The sequence below is a fragment of the Salvelinus alpinus genome, chromosome 2 (genome assembly GCF_045679555.1).
Source record: "Salvelinus alpinus chromosome 2, SLU_Salpinus.1, whole genome shotgun sequence".
NCBI classification, from domain to species: Eukaryota; Metazoa; Chordata; class Actinopteri; order Salmoniformes; family Salmonidae; genus Salvelinus; species Salvelinus alpinus.
In genome coordinates this window covers 87,120,263-87,137,636 of record NC_092087.1, presented here as the reverse complement: position 1 = coordinate 87,137,636, position 17,374 = coordinate 87,120,263, and the positions used below count along the sequence as shown (strand labels likewise).

General features: G+C 39.2%; 2 protein-coding genes and 1 long non-coding RNA gene across 4 annotated transcripts in view; 1 reads left to right on the top strand and 2 right to left on the bottom strand.

Moving 5' to 3' along the window:
- The window catches only part of LOC139568076 (uncharacterized), a 245,886-nt gene that overhangs the window by 84,042 nt on the left and 144,470 nt on the right, over positions 1 to 17,374 (top strand). The gene's annotated exons all lie outside the window — the stretch shown is intronic.
- The window catches only part of LOC139568064 (B-cell receptor CD22-like), a 114,269-nt gene that overhangs the window by 31,616 nt on the left and 65,279 nt on the right, over positions 1 to 17,374 (bottom strand). The window lies entirely within an intron of this gene.
- The window catches only part of LOC139551878 (titin-like), a 45,114-nt gene continuing 28,910 nt past the window's right edge, over positions 1,171 to 17,374 (bottom strand). Inside the window, exons 7-20 of the mRNA XM_071363227.1 lie at positions 16,277 to 16,456; positions 15,723 to 16,088; positions 15,390 to 15,611; positions 14,918 to 15,250; positions 14,461 to 14,703; positions 14,130 to 14,231; positions 13,823 to 14,041; positions 13,378 to 13,710; positions 12,996 to 13,283; positions 11,697 to 11,972; positions 6,264 to 6,527; positions 5,942 to 6,032; positions 5,382 to 5,767; positions 1,171 to 2,837 (exon numbers count right to left, since the gene is read on the bottom strand). Coding sequence (XP_071219328.1) covers positions 5,410 to 5,767; positions 5,942 to 6,032; positions 6,264 to 6,527; positions 11,697 to 11,972; positions 12,996 to 13,283; positions 13,378 to 13,710; positions 13,823 to 14,041; positions 14,130 to 14,231; positions 14,461 to 14,703; positions 14,918 to 15,250; positions 15,390 to 15,611; positions 15,723 to 16,088; positions 16,277 to 16,456 — 3,275 coding nt within the window. The 3' untranslated portion in view covers positions 1,171 to 2,837; positions 5,382 to 5,409. The remainder of the gene's footprint in view (positions 2,838 to 5,381; positions 5,768 to 5,941; positions 6,033 to 6,263; positions 6,528 to 11,696; positions 11,973 to 12,995; positions 13,284 to 13,377; positions 13,711 to 13,822; positions 14,042 to 14,129; positions 14,232 to 14,460; positions 14,704 to 14,917; positions 15,251 to 15,389; positions 15,612 to 15,722; positions 16,089 to 16,276; positions 16,457 to 17,374) is intronic.

The following is a 17,374-nucleotide window of genomic DNA, read 5'->3' as shown; positions in this document are numbered from 1 at the left end:
TGAACCAATTCTTGCGTCGCATCACGTCTAAAGTCCAGAATAAATTTCAATAATATAATTAAACTATATTGAAAAAACATACTTTAGGATGATATTGTGACATGTATCAAATAAAATCGAAGCCAGAGATCATATTCACCTTTAACAAGGTTCTTCCATGAGCCGAGTACAGGTCCAACTTCGCGCCCAGGAAAAAATATAAAGTGCGCACGTCTCAGTCCAAGAGGTTGTGTTCAATCCCAGGACGAGATAATCAAGTGATTTCTTCTCTCACTTCCGCATGACACCCAGGGGAAGGCGTATGACATGTTTCTACAGTCATAAGTGACATGCCCTTTTATAGACAAGCTCTTGAAGAGAGACTTCGCTTTTGGAAATCTCACTTCCGGTTAGGAAATGGTCTGTAAAAAGAGTTCTGTTTCACTTAGAGAAATAATTCAAACGTTTTTAGAAACTAGAGACTGTTTTCTATCCAATAGTAATAATAATATGCATATTGTACGAGCAAGAATTGAGTACGAGGCCGTTTAAATATCATACGATTTTCCCCAAAAGTGAAAACAGCACCCCCTGTCCTCAATAACTGTGAGATGTATTATTATCAATCATCAACATTCCAGAATGTTCCATCTCTCAGTGTTCTGGAATGGAATGCCCTCTGACTGAATTACTCTCCACACTCCAAACATCCATGTTATGTCATATTGTGTCTGTGTGTTTTAAAAATGACAATGAATAATATTTCATGTAACTGGTTGTGTGTCTAGGTGCTGGACATTTTTTATTACCTTTATTTATCTAGGCAAGTCAGTTAAGAACAAATTCTTATTTTCAATGACGGTCTAGGAACAGTGGGTTAACTGCCTTGTCAGGGGTAGAACGCCAGATTTTTATCTTGTCAGTTCAGGGATTCGATCTCTCAACCTCTCAGTTACTAGTCCAACACTCTAACCACTAGGCTATCTGCCGCCTATTGCTCCTTCTGAAAGTGTCTGTGTATATTTTGTACATTCATGATGATGGTGATGAAGGTGGATTAACCACTATTGCTATGCAAACCAATGTACATTTCTTATTTGTAGTTACTGTATGTACTGTACAGTAGAAGAGGTGTGATTTTGAAAGCTTTCCATTTTGTCTCCATTGAAGATACTGTTATAACAAGGTGAAAACAATGACGATGAAGTTTATTCTTTAAAAAAGTCACACTTCACACACTAGCTTACAAAAAAAAACATTTGATGAAAGCGATAAGAAACCTTGCATCAAGCAGAACACTTTCCTGGACATAAAAACAAAAAAATATACCAAACTTCTACTATGTGTATCATCTAATAGTACCATATGAAGAAATACAATATAATAGAAACAGATAACTTTCTGGTAAAAACATATATAGCTATATAAAATATAACTGGACCTTGAGGTTGCCTACTTCAGAAATATAACATTTTGGGAAAAAGATATCGTAATCAGAAATGTTTACAATTTTACAAAAAAGTTTTTTTAAATTTTAAGGTCCAACTTATTCATCATAGTTTAAAAGGCAAAACTGACCCTAGATCAGAACTCCTACTCTGAGTGTGAATAGAGTAGTTCTGTGTGCCTCAGTTTGTAGAGCATGGTGCATGGGTTCTATTCCTGCTTGTCACGCCCTGACCATAGAGAGCCCTTGGTTCTCTATGGTGTTGTAGGTCAGGGCATGACTAGGGGGGTGTTCTAGTCTTTTCATTTCTATGTTGGTGCTCTTAGTATGGTTCCAAATTAGAGGCAGCTGATGTTCGTTGTCTCTAATTGGGGATCATACTTAAGGGTTCCCTGTTCCCACCATATTTATTGTTTTTGGTTTAAGTTTCACTACAAATAAATATGTGGAACCCAACTCACGCTGCGCCTTGGACCGTCCATTTTAACGAGCGTGACACTGCTGGGACTACCCATACGAGAAATGTATTCGAACATGACTGTAATGACTGAGTGAATTTGGATAAAAGTGTCTGCTGGATGGAACATATTATTATATACTATTATAAACTGGGTGGTTTGGGTCCTGGATGCTGATTGGCTGAAACAGCATTTCAGAAGTGTATACTGTATATCAGACAATATACCACGGGTATGACGCAAAAATACTTGTTTACTGTTCAATTTATGTTGGTAACCAGTTTATAATAGCAATAAGGTACCTCAGGGGTTTGTAGTATATGGTCAATATACCACGGCATATTCACTCAAGAACAGCCCTTAGCCGTGGTATTGTCCATATACCACAAACCCCTGAAGTTTGTTATTGCTATTATAAACTTAAGTAATAAGGCCTGAGGAGGTGTGGTATATGGCCAATATACCATGGCTAAGGGCTGTTCTTATGCACAACGCAACACTGAGTACTTGGATACAGCCCTTAGCCGTGGTATATTGGCCACATACCACAAACCCCCGATGTGCCATATTGCTACTAGAAACTGGTGACCAACATAAATAGACCAGTAAATAGTAATTTTATGTCATACTGATATACCACACCTTTCAGCAAATCAGCATTCAGGGCTCGAACCTACTGGTTTACATTGGCCAATATTCCACACCCCCTCAGGCCTTATGTCACTTAGTTTGAATATACAGGTCCAGATATACAAGGTTTTTGTCAAACTTGTTCTGTTCATGTCTTCTTGTTTCTGAGTTTGTTGTGTTCAGGTCTTCCTGGTTCTGGTTTTGTTGTGTTCAGGTCTTCTTGGTTCTGGGTTTGTTATATTCAAGTCTTCTTGGTTCTGGGTTTGTTGACTGTACTGTAGATCTCAGAGGGATCCACCTCAGCTGCTTGTACTGCTGCTGGTCTGAGGAGAGAGAAACAGAAATGAAACAAAGACTGAGTCCCAAATGGAACCCTATACCCTTTATAGTGCACTACGTTTGACCAGGGCCTATAGGGCTCGGTCAAAAGCAGTGCACTAAATAGGGAATAGAGTGCCATTTGGAACCATCACTCCCTCATTATAGTCATGTCATGGTAATTGTCTTGAGATGTCCATTGTTGGGTTGGTAGATTAAGGAAATGACATCACTAGTAGTCACTAGGGGTCAACTGTTTTGCATATTGATGACATCTCCTACAATAAGCAGCAGCATATGAATGACCTTATTGCAGAATATGGTCACTGGGGGGCAGCAGTGAGGCGGTTACATTTCACAGCAGCTTATTGCACATCCTCGTCCTGTTTCTGGTGTTGAGGCATGAATTACCTTAATGCAGAATATGCATTATTTATGACATCATCATTGTCTACTCCTCCAATGAGCACATGGCCCTAACTACATATGAGGACACCGAATGTATATTTTGAAAATAATAATAATAGCCTAATACAAATACTGTACACAATAAAGAAAATTAATTATGCATCAACATCTAAATATTGCTCCCAGCGTTGTTCAAAGCTTATTTTCTTGATCTGACTAATCGCTCCTGCCTCTTTGCAAACGATTGGAATCATGAACTGTGATTTGTTCGTTATGTTTGCCTGCTTCCCCCGGATCTTCCTCCCTGATTTGCTTTTCAGCAGCACATTCACCATTCTCTCAAACGGCTAATTCCCCTTCTCGCTGAACAGGCCGAGGGCGACGTGAAACGAAATACCCCAACTAGTAGATAGCTCTGCTGACAATCTGTTTGCGAGATGCCGAACAAAAGGCATTTAAAAAAAATCTATCTCGCAACTCCTGCCGCGTCTACAGACATCCACCAAACAAAATAAATCACTCTCTGAGAATGAGTGCACAAACTGGTAAGTAGTCGCTCATAGACATGTCAGTCAGGTCGGGGGCATAGCTGCCAGCAGACATTTCTATTGCAGTAACATTGAAGGGGTCTGGTTAATATTACTTACACGGAACCCAAACCGGCTGCGCGCGTGTGCCATCTTGTATAAATCTATTTTCTCCCCCTACACCAAACGCGATCACGACACGCAGGTTAAAATATCAAAACAAACTCTGAGCAAATGACATTAATTTGGGGACAGATCGAAAAGCATTAAACATGTATGGCAATTTAGCTAGTTAGCTTGCACTTGCTAGCTAATTTGTCCTATTTAGCTAGCTTGCTGTTGCTAGCTAATTTGTCCTGGGATATAAACATTGAGTTGTTATTTTACCTGAAATGCACAAGGTCCTTTACTCCGACAATTAATCCACACATAAACGGCCAACCGAATCGTTTCTAGTCATCTCTCCTCCTTCCAGGCTTTTTCATCTTTGAACTTATATGGTGATCGCATCTAAACTTTCATAGTATTACCACGACGACCGGCTAAACAGTTTATCTTTCAATCACCCATGTGGGTATAACCAATGAGGAGATGGCATGTGGGTACCTGCTTCTATAAACCAATGAGGAGATGGGAGAGGCATGACTTTCAGCACGATCTGCGTCAGAAATAGAAAGGAGTTCTATTTTAGCCCTTGGCATTGGAAGACGCTCGTTGGCGAGCAAGCAGTGTGGGTGCAATAATTGAATAACATGGATTTCTACATTTATTTTGCGACGCTCGCGCACACGACGTGTCCGGTCTGGTCAGCATGTTAGCCAGCTAGAAGGATGAAGTAAGAAGCTTACGTTAAACGGAGCCTACCTCAGCAGGAGCAACAAATACGCTACTAAGTCCTTTACAGAGAGTAGGCTACTGAGACAGACAGTGATGTGGGGCTCAGTGGAGAGGCTGAGGCAGGCTGCAATGCAGGTAGAAGTAGAGGAGACATAGAGAGAGAGAGGAAGCAAGCAGAGAGAGAGATTTTTTACAGTGGTTCCCAAACTTGGGGTCGGGGCCGCATGTGGGGTCCCCTGAGAAAATCTGTACTAATCTAATCAAACACTTTAGGAACATAAAAAGTAAATGTTTCAATATGAACACCTCCACAGCACCTATCTTCCCTATATAGCTATATATATATAAAGATATGTTTCAATACAATATGAACATCTCCACAGGACCTATCTTCCCTATAGTCCTACATTAATCTACTATCACATGTTTTTGTTTCTTCTGTGATTAGTGTGTCAGTGTGAATCATTCCCATAGTTCCTCCCTTTCAGGTGTATAACATTACAACTGAATAGCTAATAGGCTATGTATTGGTAGATGGACTGAGGTGAATTAACCTACAGCAGCCAAGGTGATAATGGCTGAGGTCATTTTTGCTTGTTTTTTTCTGTTTTCCAAATACCATTTAAAAGTGTTTTAATTGCGTAGAAATGCAGTAAATGAGATTCAACTTTCCAAACCCCACCCCATCCAGATTTGGTTGTAAACAAGCAGACTTCTCCTTTAATGCTGTGTGTTCACAATGTTCTAGTATTGACTGTAATGGCAGAATATGCTCACTGGGTGGCAGAACTGGGGAGGTTGAATTTCACAGCAGCGTATTGGACATCTTGGTCCTGTTTCTGTGGTTGATGCAGCTGGACGGTGGAGTACAGAGGCACTTCCTGGTTTTTGGAGCGAGAGAAGTGGACGCTGGCGTAGTGAACATCATCCTGGTCGTCTGTGGCTGTTGTCTGTGCTGCAGTAGGGGACATGACCATGTCTGAGATGTTGTCATACACTGGACTAGAGTCTCCCTGATGGAGGGAGAGGACAGACAACATGAGGAGTGGAAATGTTCCACAAAGAATACACAGTCAAAACAGTCATCTTCTGATTCCAACAGACTCACCAGTCCATCATCTGCTGTGTCTCTTGTGTTGGAGGTGGATGTGGAGACCTTCTTCCTGTTGTACATTAATGAATGTATGAAGATATCAATCAATCAATTAATATATTAATTAAGTTACTTTTATTTTTTTTACCTTTATTTAACTAGGCAAGTCAGTTAATTAAGAACAAATTCAAATTTACAATGACTAAAGTGAAATTACATTAAAAAAATATGCAATCTCACTCACCTGAACCACATGAGTCCAGAGAGACAGAGGATGAGAACCAGAACAACCACTATGATTCCTACAGCTGCAGTCACAACTGATGTTTGTTTCCCTATAATAAAATATGGATGATATGAGTACATGGCATGTTCTTATAATCTAAAATCTAACATATTATAGAATATCAACACAATACATGTTAATATTTTGGGATCTTATAATACTTGTGACATCATAAGCCAACACATAATTATAAACCAAAGTGTAATCAGTCAAAACAAAATGATTAAGATCAGCTTGAAACCTGTCAATTTGTGTTGAAGTATTGAAGATGTAACTTTACCTGCTACAATGATCATCAGAGCTGTAGAGTTCATAGATCCTCTTCCATTCTTGGCCTCACAGTAATATTCTCCTCTGTCCTCAGAGATGATGTTAGTGATGCTGTAACTCTGTCCCGATGCTTTTGGTGAGGTTACATTATTCTTGTACCAGGTGTATTTGTTCACAGGTGGGTTGGCATCACTGCTGCAGGTCAGAGTCACTGAACTGCCCTCCACTATTTCACCAGAGGGACTGACTGACACTGAGGTGTTCTTTGGAGCGTCTGGTAACGGAGAATTTGTCAGAGGATTATAAAGGTGCAATTACAACCTTACATGACATATATCAAAATCTGTAAAGCCAGACTATCAAAAATAAGAATCCACACAAAACATAAATTGGGATAGGGGGCAGCATTTTCATTTTGGATGAATTGCGTGCCCAAACTGAACTTCCTCCTACTATGTCCCAGATGGTAATACATGCATATTAATATTACTATTGGATAGAAAACACTCTGAAGTTGCTAAAACTGTTTGAATTATGTCTATGAGTATAACAGAACTAATTTGGCAGACAAAAACCTGAGAAGAAATCCAAACAGGAAGTGAGAACTCGATTTTTCAAAACAGTGCCAATTGATTTCCCTGTTAGTTATGGATGTGCATACACTTCCTAGGGCTTCCACTAGATGTCACCGTCTTTAGATACTGGTTGTAGGATTCTACTATAAAGGAGGGGCTCATGGGAGCTCTTTTACTGAGTGGTCTGGCAGAGAGCCTCGGGCTCATGATGCGCGGTCACGAGAGAGTATGCTCTCGTTCCAATGCTTTTCTTCAGACAATGAAATTCTCCGGTTGGAACCTTATTGATGATTAATGTTAAAAACATCCTAAATATGGATTGAATACATCATTTGACTTGTTTCTATGACCTGTAACGGAACTTTTAGAGTTTTTGTCTGGAGGGATTGCTCGTGCGTCATGAAGATGGATTACTGGTCTGAACATGCTAACAACAAGTGGCTAAATGATGGGTTTTATGGAACTTTATGGAACAAATCAGTCATTTATTGTCGAACTGGGATTCCTGGGAGTGCCTTCTGATGAAGTTATTCGAAGGTAAGTGAATATTTATAGTGTTTTTGTAGCTTCGGTTGACGCCAAAATGGTGGCTATTTCTTTGGCTATTTTGGGTTCTGAGCGCCGTTCTCAGATTATTATTTTTCCGTAAAGTTTTTTTGAAATCTGACACAGCGGTTGCATAGAGGATAAGTTTATCTTTAATTCTGTGAATAACACTTGCATCTTTTATCAATGTTTATTATGAGTATTTCTGCAAAATCACCGTATGTTTTGGAATCAAAACATTACTGCACGTAACGCGACAATGTAAACTGAGATTTTTTTTATATAAATATGCACATTATCGAACAAAACACACAATACATGTTTAAAACCATTTCTCAATAGGGGGGCGCTGTTTTCACTTTATAAAAAATCGTGCCCAAATTGAACCGCCTCGTACTCTATTCTAGCTCGTACAATATGCATATTATTACTACTATTGGATAGAAAACACTCTCAAGTTTCTAAAACCGTTTGAATTATATCTGTGAGTAAAACAGAACAAATTTTGCAGCAAACTTCCAGACAGGAAGTGAAAAATCTGAAATCGATGCTCTGTTCCAGGTCCTTCCTATTCATTTGCTTGAAATCTATGGATATACATGCACTTCATACGCCTTCCACTAGATGTCAACAGGCAGTGGGAGGTGGAATGGGGTGTCTAGCTTGATCTGAGGTCGAACAAGAGCTCTTGGAATGACGTGACCACTATTTCCTTTCTCTACCAAGGCGCGGGAAGGACATCAGCATTGGCTTCTGATAAGCTTTCGGTATACACGGTAGATATCTCCGGCTCTGATTTTATTTGATAGATGTGATAACATCATAAAGTAGTTTTTTTCAACCGAGTTGTATCAGTTTATTGAACGTTAACTTCTTGTCACTATAGGGGGTGCTGTTTCGACTTAGCGAAAACTGCCTAGTGCTCAATTCTTGCTCGTACAATATGCATATTATTACTACTATTGGATAGAAAACACTCTCTAGTTTCTAAAACCGTTTGAATTATGTCTGTGGGTGGAACAGAACTCCTTCTACAGCAAAAATCCTGACATGACTTGCGAAGGTCTGAGAATTATGCTCTGATCTGGGTTCAGTTTAAAAGTCTGTGTATATCCTATGGCTGGAAATGAACTGCACCCGCCTTCCCCTGGATGTCAGTAACCAATGAGAAGTGGAATGGGCTCTCTGCGTAGCTGTCCGAGGTTATAAAGCCAGAAGGAACGAGAGTATCTTTCTTTTCCTCGTTCGTCATGGCGCAAGGCAAGAACTCAGGATGAAATTTTGGAACGCTCAGTTATCGACCAGAGATGTATCCGTCTGTAATTTAATTAAATATAGGTGTTAGAAACATCATAACGAAGTTATTTGAAACCGATTTATATCAGTTTATGCGAGTATATTGCTATTTTTCTGAATTTCCTTAGTATTTCGTTTGAGGATTTGGACATGTGTGTGCGACATAGCTACTGTTAGCAGCTAATTCCAAAGGTGAAGAGGACGTTTTACAACAAAGCAACTATTCTTTTGAAGAAAGGACACATTGCCCAAGATACTGATGGAAGCTCGTCCAAAAGTAGGAACTATTTATGATGTTATTCCGTATTTATGTGGAAAAATGTAATAGTGTTTGCTCGCCATTTTTGCAGGCACTGGTCTGGCTGCAACGCACACTATATGTCTAGTAACGTTAATTTTAAAAATCTAACATAGCGATTGCATTAAGAACTAATTTATCTTTCGATTGTTGTCCAACTTATATTTTTTAGTCAAGTTTATGAATAGTATTTTTATTAGAATAGGCGCTAATCCAAGATGGCGCCGGCCAGAATGCATGCAATGTTTGTACTGATTACATAGTATAACCACGATTTATGCTGCTAAATATGCACATTTTCGAACAAAAGCTATATGCATTGTGTAATATGATGTTACAGGACTGTCATCTGATGAAGTATATCAAGGTTAGTAAAATTATATATCTTTTGTTGGGTTGTTACGATCGCTAACATTTACAGCTGGTAAATGCGGTTGTGATTCTGGCTATTGTGGTACGCTCATATAATGCTATATTGTGTTTTCGCTGTAAAACACTTAGAAAATCTGAAATATTGTCTGGATTCACAAGATCTGTGTCTTTCGATTGCTGTAGGCTGTGTATTTTTCAGAAGTGTTTTATGGTGAGTAATAATAATTTGCCGTCGGTCTCTGTAATTATTCCGGCTGCTTCCAACGCTATTTCAGATTGCAGCTGCAATGGTAAACTGTGATTTATACCTGAAAAATGCACATTTTCTAAAAAAAACTATCCTATACCATAAATATGTTATCAGACTGTCATCTTATGAAGTTGTTTCTTGGTTAGTGGCTATATATATCTTTATTTAGTCGAATTAGTGATAGCTACTGATGCAGGAAAAAAATGGTGGAGAAAAAAAGTTGTGTCTTTTGCTATCAGTGGTTAGCTAATAGATTTACATATTGTGTCTTCCCTGTAAAACATTTTAAAAATCAGAAATGATGGCTGGATTCACAGGATCTGTATCTTTCATCTGGTGTCTTGGACTTGTGATTTAATGATATTTAGATGCTACTATTTACTTGTGACGCTCTTCTAGGCTATGCTAGTCAGCTTTTTTACTGTGGGGGGTGCTCCCGGATCCGGGTTTAGAAGCCGTGAAAGGTTAATTGCGAGTTTTGGAATTTTCTTTTCTTTGTGTGATTTGAAGTTGGGCACGTTTGCGCCACATGGCTAGCTATGGTTGCTAATTCGACAGGAGAAGAGGACATTCTAAAACCAAACAACGATTATTCTGGACCAAGGACTCCTTGTACAAGATTCTGATGGAAGCTCAGCAAAAGTAGGAACCATTTATGATGTTATTTCGTATTTCTGTGGAAAATGTTTAGTTCTATTTTCCGCCCTCATTGCAGGCGCTGTCTCGCTATAACGTAAGCTGTATGTCGTACAAAAAGTTAGTTTTAAAAATCTAACACGGCATTTGCATTAAGAACTAGTGTATCTTTCATTTGCTGTACAACATATATTTTTTTGTAAAGTTTATGATGAGTTCTTTGATTAGATTAGGTGACTGTCCAAAATATCTCCGGAGAATTTTGTGCAGTTTGGCTACGTATTCACATTGTAAAACCAGGATTTGTAGCTCTAAATATGCACATTTTCGAACAAAACATATATGTATTGTGTAACATGATGTTATAGGACTGTCATCTGATGAAGTTTGTCAAGGTTAGTGAATAATTTAATATCTTTTGCTGGTTTTTGCAATCGTTACATTTTGCTGCTGATAAATGCGTTTGTGTGGTTGGCTATTGTGGTAAGCTAATATAATGCTATATTGTGTTTTCGCTGTAAAACACTTAAAAAATCTGAAATATTGGCTGGATTCACAAGATGTTTATCTTTCATTTGCTGTACACCATGTATTTTTCATAAATGTTTTATGATGAGTATTTAGTTATTTCACGTTGCTCTCTGTAATTATTCCGGCTGCTTTGGTGATATTTTTTATGGTAGCTGCAATGTAAAACTATGATTTATACCTCAAATATGCACATTTTCGAACAAAACATAGATTTATTGTATAACATGTCATAAGACTGTCATCTGATGAAGTTGTTTCTTGGTTAGTGACTAATTATATCTCTATTTGGTCGGTTTTGTGATAGCTACCTATGCGGTAAAAAAATTGTGAAAATATGCGGTTGAGTCTTTTGCTATTGTGGTTAGCTAATAGAAATACATATTGTGTTTTCGCTGTAAAACATTTTAAAAATCGGAAATGATGGCTGGATTCACAAGATGTGTATCTTTCATTTGGTGTCTTTTACTTGTGATTTCATGATATTTATATGCTAGTATTTACTTGTGGCGCTATGCTAGGCTATGCTATCAGCTTTTTTACTGATGAGGATGCTCCCGGATCCGGGATGGTGACCAAGTAGAAGATAACATGATGTCCTATGACTGTCATCTGAAGAAGATAATCAAAGGTTAGTGATTCATTTTATCTATATTTCTGCTTTTTCTAACTCCTATCGTTGGCTGAAAACATTTCTGTGTGTGTTTGTGACTTGGCTCTGACCTAACATAATCATATGTTGTGCTTTCACTGTAAATACTTTTTTTAATCGGACACCATGGGTAGATTAACAAGATGTTTATCTTTCATTTGCTGTATTGGACTTGTTAATGTGTGAAAGTTAAATATTTCTGAAAATATATTTTCAGCGGAATGTTGTGGGACCCCTGAGCTAGAAAGGTTAACAGGAACACATGTGATATTGAGTTGTAATTTACTCACATTTCACATTGATGTTGATTGACTCAGACGTCCCCGTCTTAATCCCATTCCAGGCCTCACAGTAGTACTCTCCAGTGACAGAGGAGTTGATCTGATTGAAGACAAGATGTGGTTCTGTGTTCACATAGGAGAACTGATATTCACCTCCATTCTTCTTGTACCAGGTATATTTGTCCACAGGTGGGTTGGCATCACTGCTGCAGGTCAGAGTCACTGAACTGCCCTCCACTATTTCACCAGAGGGACTGACTGACACTGAGGTGTTCTTTGGACCATCTGGTGTTGAAGATGACAGAAAAAATAACAACTCATATAACATGTAAGACACCAAGAGATGATGTAAATTAGTATAGATTAGTATATTATACTGACATGTAGAACCATGTATTACAGACATGATGTAAATTAGTATAGATTAGTATATTACACTGACATGTAGAACCATGTATTACAGAGATGATGTAAATTAGTATAGATTAGTATATTACACTGACATGTAGAACCATGTATTACAGAGATGATGTAAATTAGTATAGATTAGTATATTACACTGACATGTAGAACCATGTATTACAGAGATGATGTAAATTAGTATAGATTAGTATATTACACTGACATGTAGAACCATGTATTACAGAGATGATGTAAATTAGTATAGATTAGTATATTACAGTGACATGTAGAACCATGTATTACAGAGATGATGTAAATTAGTATAGATTAGTATATTACAGTGACATGTAGAACCATGTATTACAGAGATGATGTAAATTAGTATAGATTAGTATATTACACTGACATGTAGAACCATGTATTACAGAGATGATGTAAATTAGTATAGATTAGTATATTACAGTGACATGTAGAACCATGTATTACAGAGATGATGTAAATTAGTATAGATTAGTATATTACACTGACATGTAGAACCATGTATTACAGAGATGATGTAAATTAGTATAGATTAGTATATTACAGTGACATGTAGAACCATGTATTACAGAGATGATGTAAATTAGTATAGATTAGTATATTACACTGACATGTAGAACCATGTATTACAGAGATGATGTAAATTAGTATAGATTAGTATATTACACTGACATGTAGAACCATGTATTACAGAGATTATGTAAATTAGTATAGATTAGTATATTACACTGACATGTAGAACCATGTATTACAGAGATGATGTAAATTAGTATAGATTAGTATATTACACTGACATGTAGAACCATGAATTAGAGAGATGATATCAATGACTTTCACTGTAGATATATCAAAACCCCATGTACTCACATCTGACAGTGAGAGTCTCTTCTGGAGAGAGGATTCTCTCAAAGCCTTCGAAAGCACAGGAGTAGTTCCCTGCATCCTCACTGCTGACTGGGTCTAGAATCAGCCTGTTATCACTGGTGACTGGGTCTAGGATCAGCCTGTTATAACTGCTGACTGGGTTGGTTAGATGGTGTCTGTTCTTGTACCAGATGTAGGTGGGGTTGAGACCGACTGTACATTTGGTTCTACATCTCAGTGTGACTCTCTCCCCCTCTGACACAGACAGAGGATCCATCTCCAACAGGATATCTAAGAGGAAACATCAGTCATATTTGACTCCAGACAGACTTGTCATGTGATTAGACTTGTCCTATTACAGTACTAACTGTAGGTGGAGTATTACCTGTGACAGTCAACATCACACCAGGAAGACCAGAAAATCTCCCCTCATTTGTTGTTAGTAATCTGAATTTGTATTCAGCCGAGTCCTTCTCTGTCAGGTATGTCATTGTCATGGTGTGGTGCTTCTCTGTGTTCCTATTGTACTCCACACGACCTACATACTCTGGATATGAACTGAGATCTACAGGGTGTTTCTGTGTAAACCAGAAGGAACCTTGTTCTATATAACTAGTGGGGTGAGTGTAAGAGCAGGATATCTTCACTGTGGACCCCTTCAAGACACAGATTCTCCTCTTGGTGTAAGTCACTCTCCAGCAGTTGTGACCCTGAGCACCTGAAAATATATTAAATAGTTTTGTTCACACATACCTTGAAGTTAGAAAATTGCCTTACATTGTTATAAAGAAAGGTTAGCTACAAACTATCCCAATAGATTCCAGACTCACACACTGCAGGAGAGAGGAGATCCTCATGGCCTTTTACAGCACAGGAGTAACTCTCTGTTTTAGAACTCCAGACAGAGTGTTGTTGGGAAGTGAGCCAAGCAAGAGACTGTCCGTTCCTGTACCAGATGTAGGTGGGGTTACCAGTCAGAGTACAGGTGGTGCTACAGGTCAGTGTCCTCTTCTGTTCTTCTGTGTCAGGAGTCACCTTCACCTGCAGGTCTGAGTGAGAGCAAATAAAAACACACTTTCTGGTTTCCTTCTGTAGTTGACAAAATGGCTCAACATGACTTAAAGATAACAGTCCAACCTGTTTGATATATGGTAGTGCAAGGCAGGTCCACTGATGGTATCAAGGAACAGATGCTTCTACTGGTGTAGGTCACACTCAAGCAGCTCAGAGAAGAAGTATCTGGAACAAATGATGAAGCACATGATGATGTTGATGATGATGATGATGATGATGGTGAAGATGGTGATGATATTAGCTTATTTGTATGATTCTCAGTAGTCTTCAGTGCTAACATGTTAGATAGTAATGAGCTATAGTTACTTATTAATCAGTAATCTGAATTGACTGAAAATATCAAGTCTGTTTACAATAAGAGAGGAAAACTCTGGAGGTAAATCACCACACTCACCCACTGTGACTTCAGGAGAGCTGAGTTTCTCATGGCCTCTTAAAGCACAGGAGTAGCTGTCAGAACCTCCTCTACTGACTGAGTATTGATACTGGGGAGAGGAGTCAGGAAATAGGTATTCTCCATTCTTGTACCAGATGTAGGTGGGGTTGGGGATTTCAGTCAGAGTACAGGTGGTGCTACATGTCAGTGTCACCCATGATCCTTCTGTCACTGTGCCAGGAGTCACCTTCACCTGCAGGTCTGAATGAAGAGAGAACAACAACATAAAAGAACAAACCTCATCATTTCCACCTGCTACTACTAGAGATAAAGTAGTTACAGTACATAATGTTCTGTAAGTGTAGTACTACCAGTATATCATAATGTGCTGTAAGTGTAGTATTACCTGTGTATCATCATGTCATGTAAGTGTAGTATGACCAGTATATCATCATGTTATGTAAGTGTAGTATACCTGTGACAGTCAGAGTTGTTCCTGGGAAACTATGACCCCATTCAACGTTGTCTGTTTTAAAAGTGAAGCGATACTCAGCTGAGTCCTCCTCTCTCAGATCTGTGATTCTCAGGGTGAAGGGACCTTCGTATGTTCCAGTGTACTTCACACGACCTGCATACCCTGGGTCTGTGGTTAGGTCTTCAGGGGTCGACTTATCACTTCTAAACCAGACTGTTGATGTGGTAGAATAATAACTAACATAAGTACAGGATATGTCCACTGTTGACTCCTTCAAGACACAGATTCTCCTCTTGGTGTAAGTTACTCTGCTGCAGCTCTGACCCTGAACACCTGAAACACAGTGACATAACAAGAGGTCAACAGGATTATATTCTCAGTTATTCCTAGAAATGCTAAAAGTTCTCAAATGACAAAGTGAAACCAACACACAGAGAGGTTTTAAAGAATTGTTAATTAAAGAAACACTCACACACTGCAGGAGAGTGGAGATCCTCATGGCCTTTTACAACACAGGAGTAACTGTCTTCATAGTTACTGGAGACTGAGTCTTTGTACTGGGGGGAGGTGCTCTCATCTAGATGTTGTCCATTCTTGTACCAGATGTAGGTGGGGTTGTCAGTCAGAGTACAGGTGGTGCCACAGGTCAGTGTCTTCTGTCCCTCTGTAGCAGGAGTCACCTTCACCTGCAGACCTGAAACAGTATGTATAAAACCACATACACTTCTGTGTTAACAGGATGGTTAATTTATTTTCTCCTGTAATTCATTATGATTTACAGTTGTATCAAACACTGCAGTCTTACCTGTGACAGACAGAGTTGTTCCTGGGAAACTATGACCCCATTCAAAGTTGTGAGTTTTAAAAGTGAAGCGATACTCAGCTGAGTCCTCCTCTCTCAGATCTGTGATTCTCAGGGAGGAGGGACCTTCATATGTTCCAGTCTCTCTTCCAGTGTACTGCACACGACCTGCATACCCTGGGTCTCTGGTTAGGTCCTCAGGTGTCAACTTATTAGTCCAACTAGCACTCCGTTTAGGACTAAACCAAAGTGATGATTTGACTCTATTATAACCAACATAAGTACAGGATATGTCCACTGTTGACCCCTTTAAGACACAGATTCTCCTCTTGGTGTAAGTCACTCTGTTGCAGTACTGATCCTGAACACCTGAAACACAGTGACATAACAAGAGGACAACTGGATTGTATTCTCAGTTCTTTCTAGAAATGCTAAAAGTTCTCAAGTTCTCAAAGTGAAACAAACACACACACAGACTATACAGTATTACAATTATTATTTAAATAAACACTCACACACTGCAGGAGAGTGAAGATACTCTTGGCCTTTTACAGTACAGGAGTAGCTGTCTGCAGCATCAGGGTAGACTGAGTAGGGTAAAGTGTTCTCAGTTACAACCTGTCTGTTCTTGTACCAGGTGTAGGTGGGGTTACCAGTCAGAGGACAGCTGGTGGTGCTACAGGTCAGTGTCTTCCATGTTGAAATCTGTGAATAAGGAGTCACCTTCACCTGCACATCTGGAGTAGACAACATCAACCTGAATCACCTGTTGTCTAGTGTCATCACATGATGCAATACATTTACCCTGAAGAAGGTGATGCTGAAACGTTGGTGGTTTTTACCCAATAAATGACTGGGAGGTTATACATATGGAGTGTGTGACTCTCTTTGTTGTTATAGCTTCCAGTTTATTCTCCGTTAGTCAGCACCTCTACACTAAATCAGTTTCTCTGGGTGTGTTGTTATAGCTTCCAGTTTATTCTCCGTTAGTCAGCACCTCTACACTAAATCAGTTTCTCTGGGTGTGTTGTTACAGCTTCCAGTTTATTCTCCGTTAGTCAGCACCTCTACACTAAATCAGTTTCTCTGGGTGTGTTGTTATAGCTTCCAGTTTATTCTCCGTTAGTCAGCACCTCTACACTAAATACGTTTCTCTGGGTGTGTTGTTATAGCTTCCAGTTTATTCTCCGTTAGTCAACACCTCTACACTAAATACGTTTCTCTGGGTGTGTTGTTACAGCTTCCAGTTTATTCTCCGTTAGTCAGCACCTCTACTGTCATGTTTTGTCTTTGATCATGTCTTGTCCCTGTGCTTCCCTCTGCTGGTCTTATTAGGTTCTTTCTCTTTCTCTCTCTCTATCGTTCCGTTCCTGCTCCCAGCTGTTTCTCATTCTCCCTACGACCTCATTTACTCTTTCACACCTGTCCCCTGTTTTGCCCTCTGATTAGTGTCCCTATTTCTTCCTCTGTTTTCCGCTCCTGTCCTTGTCGGATTCTTGTTTGATGTTTGCTGTTCCTGTGTCCTTGTTTCGCCCTGTCGTGTTCTTTGCCTTCTTCAGATGCTGCGTGTGAGCAGGTGTCTATGTCAGCTACGGCCAGTGCCTTCCCGAAGCGACCTGCAGTCTGTGGTCGCGTCTCCAGGCGTTCCTCTCTAT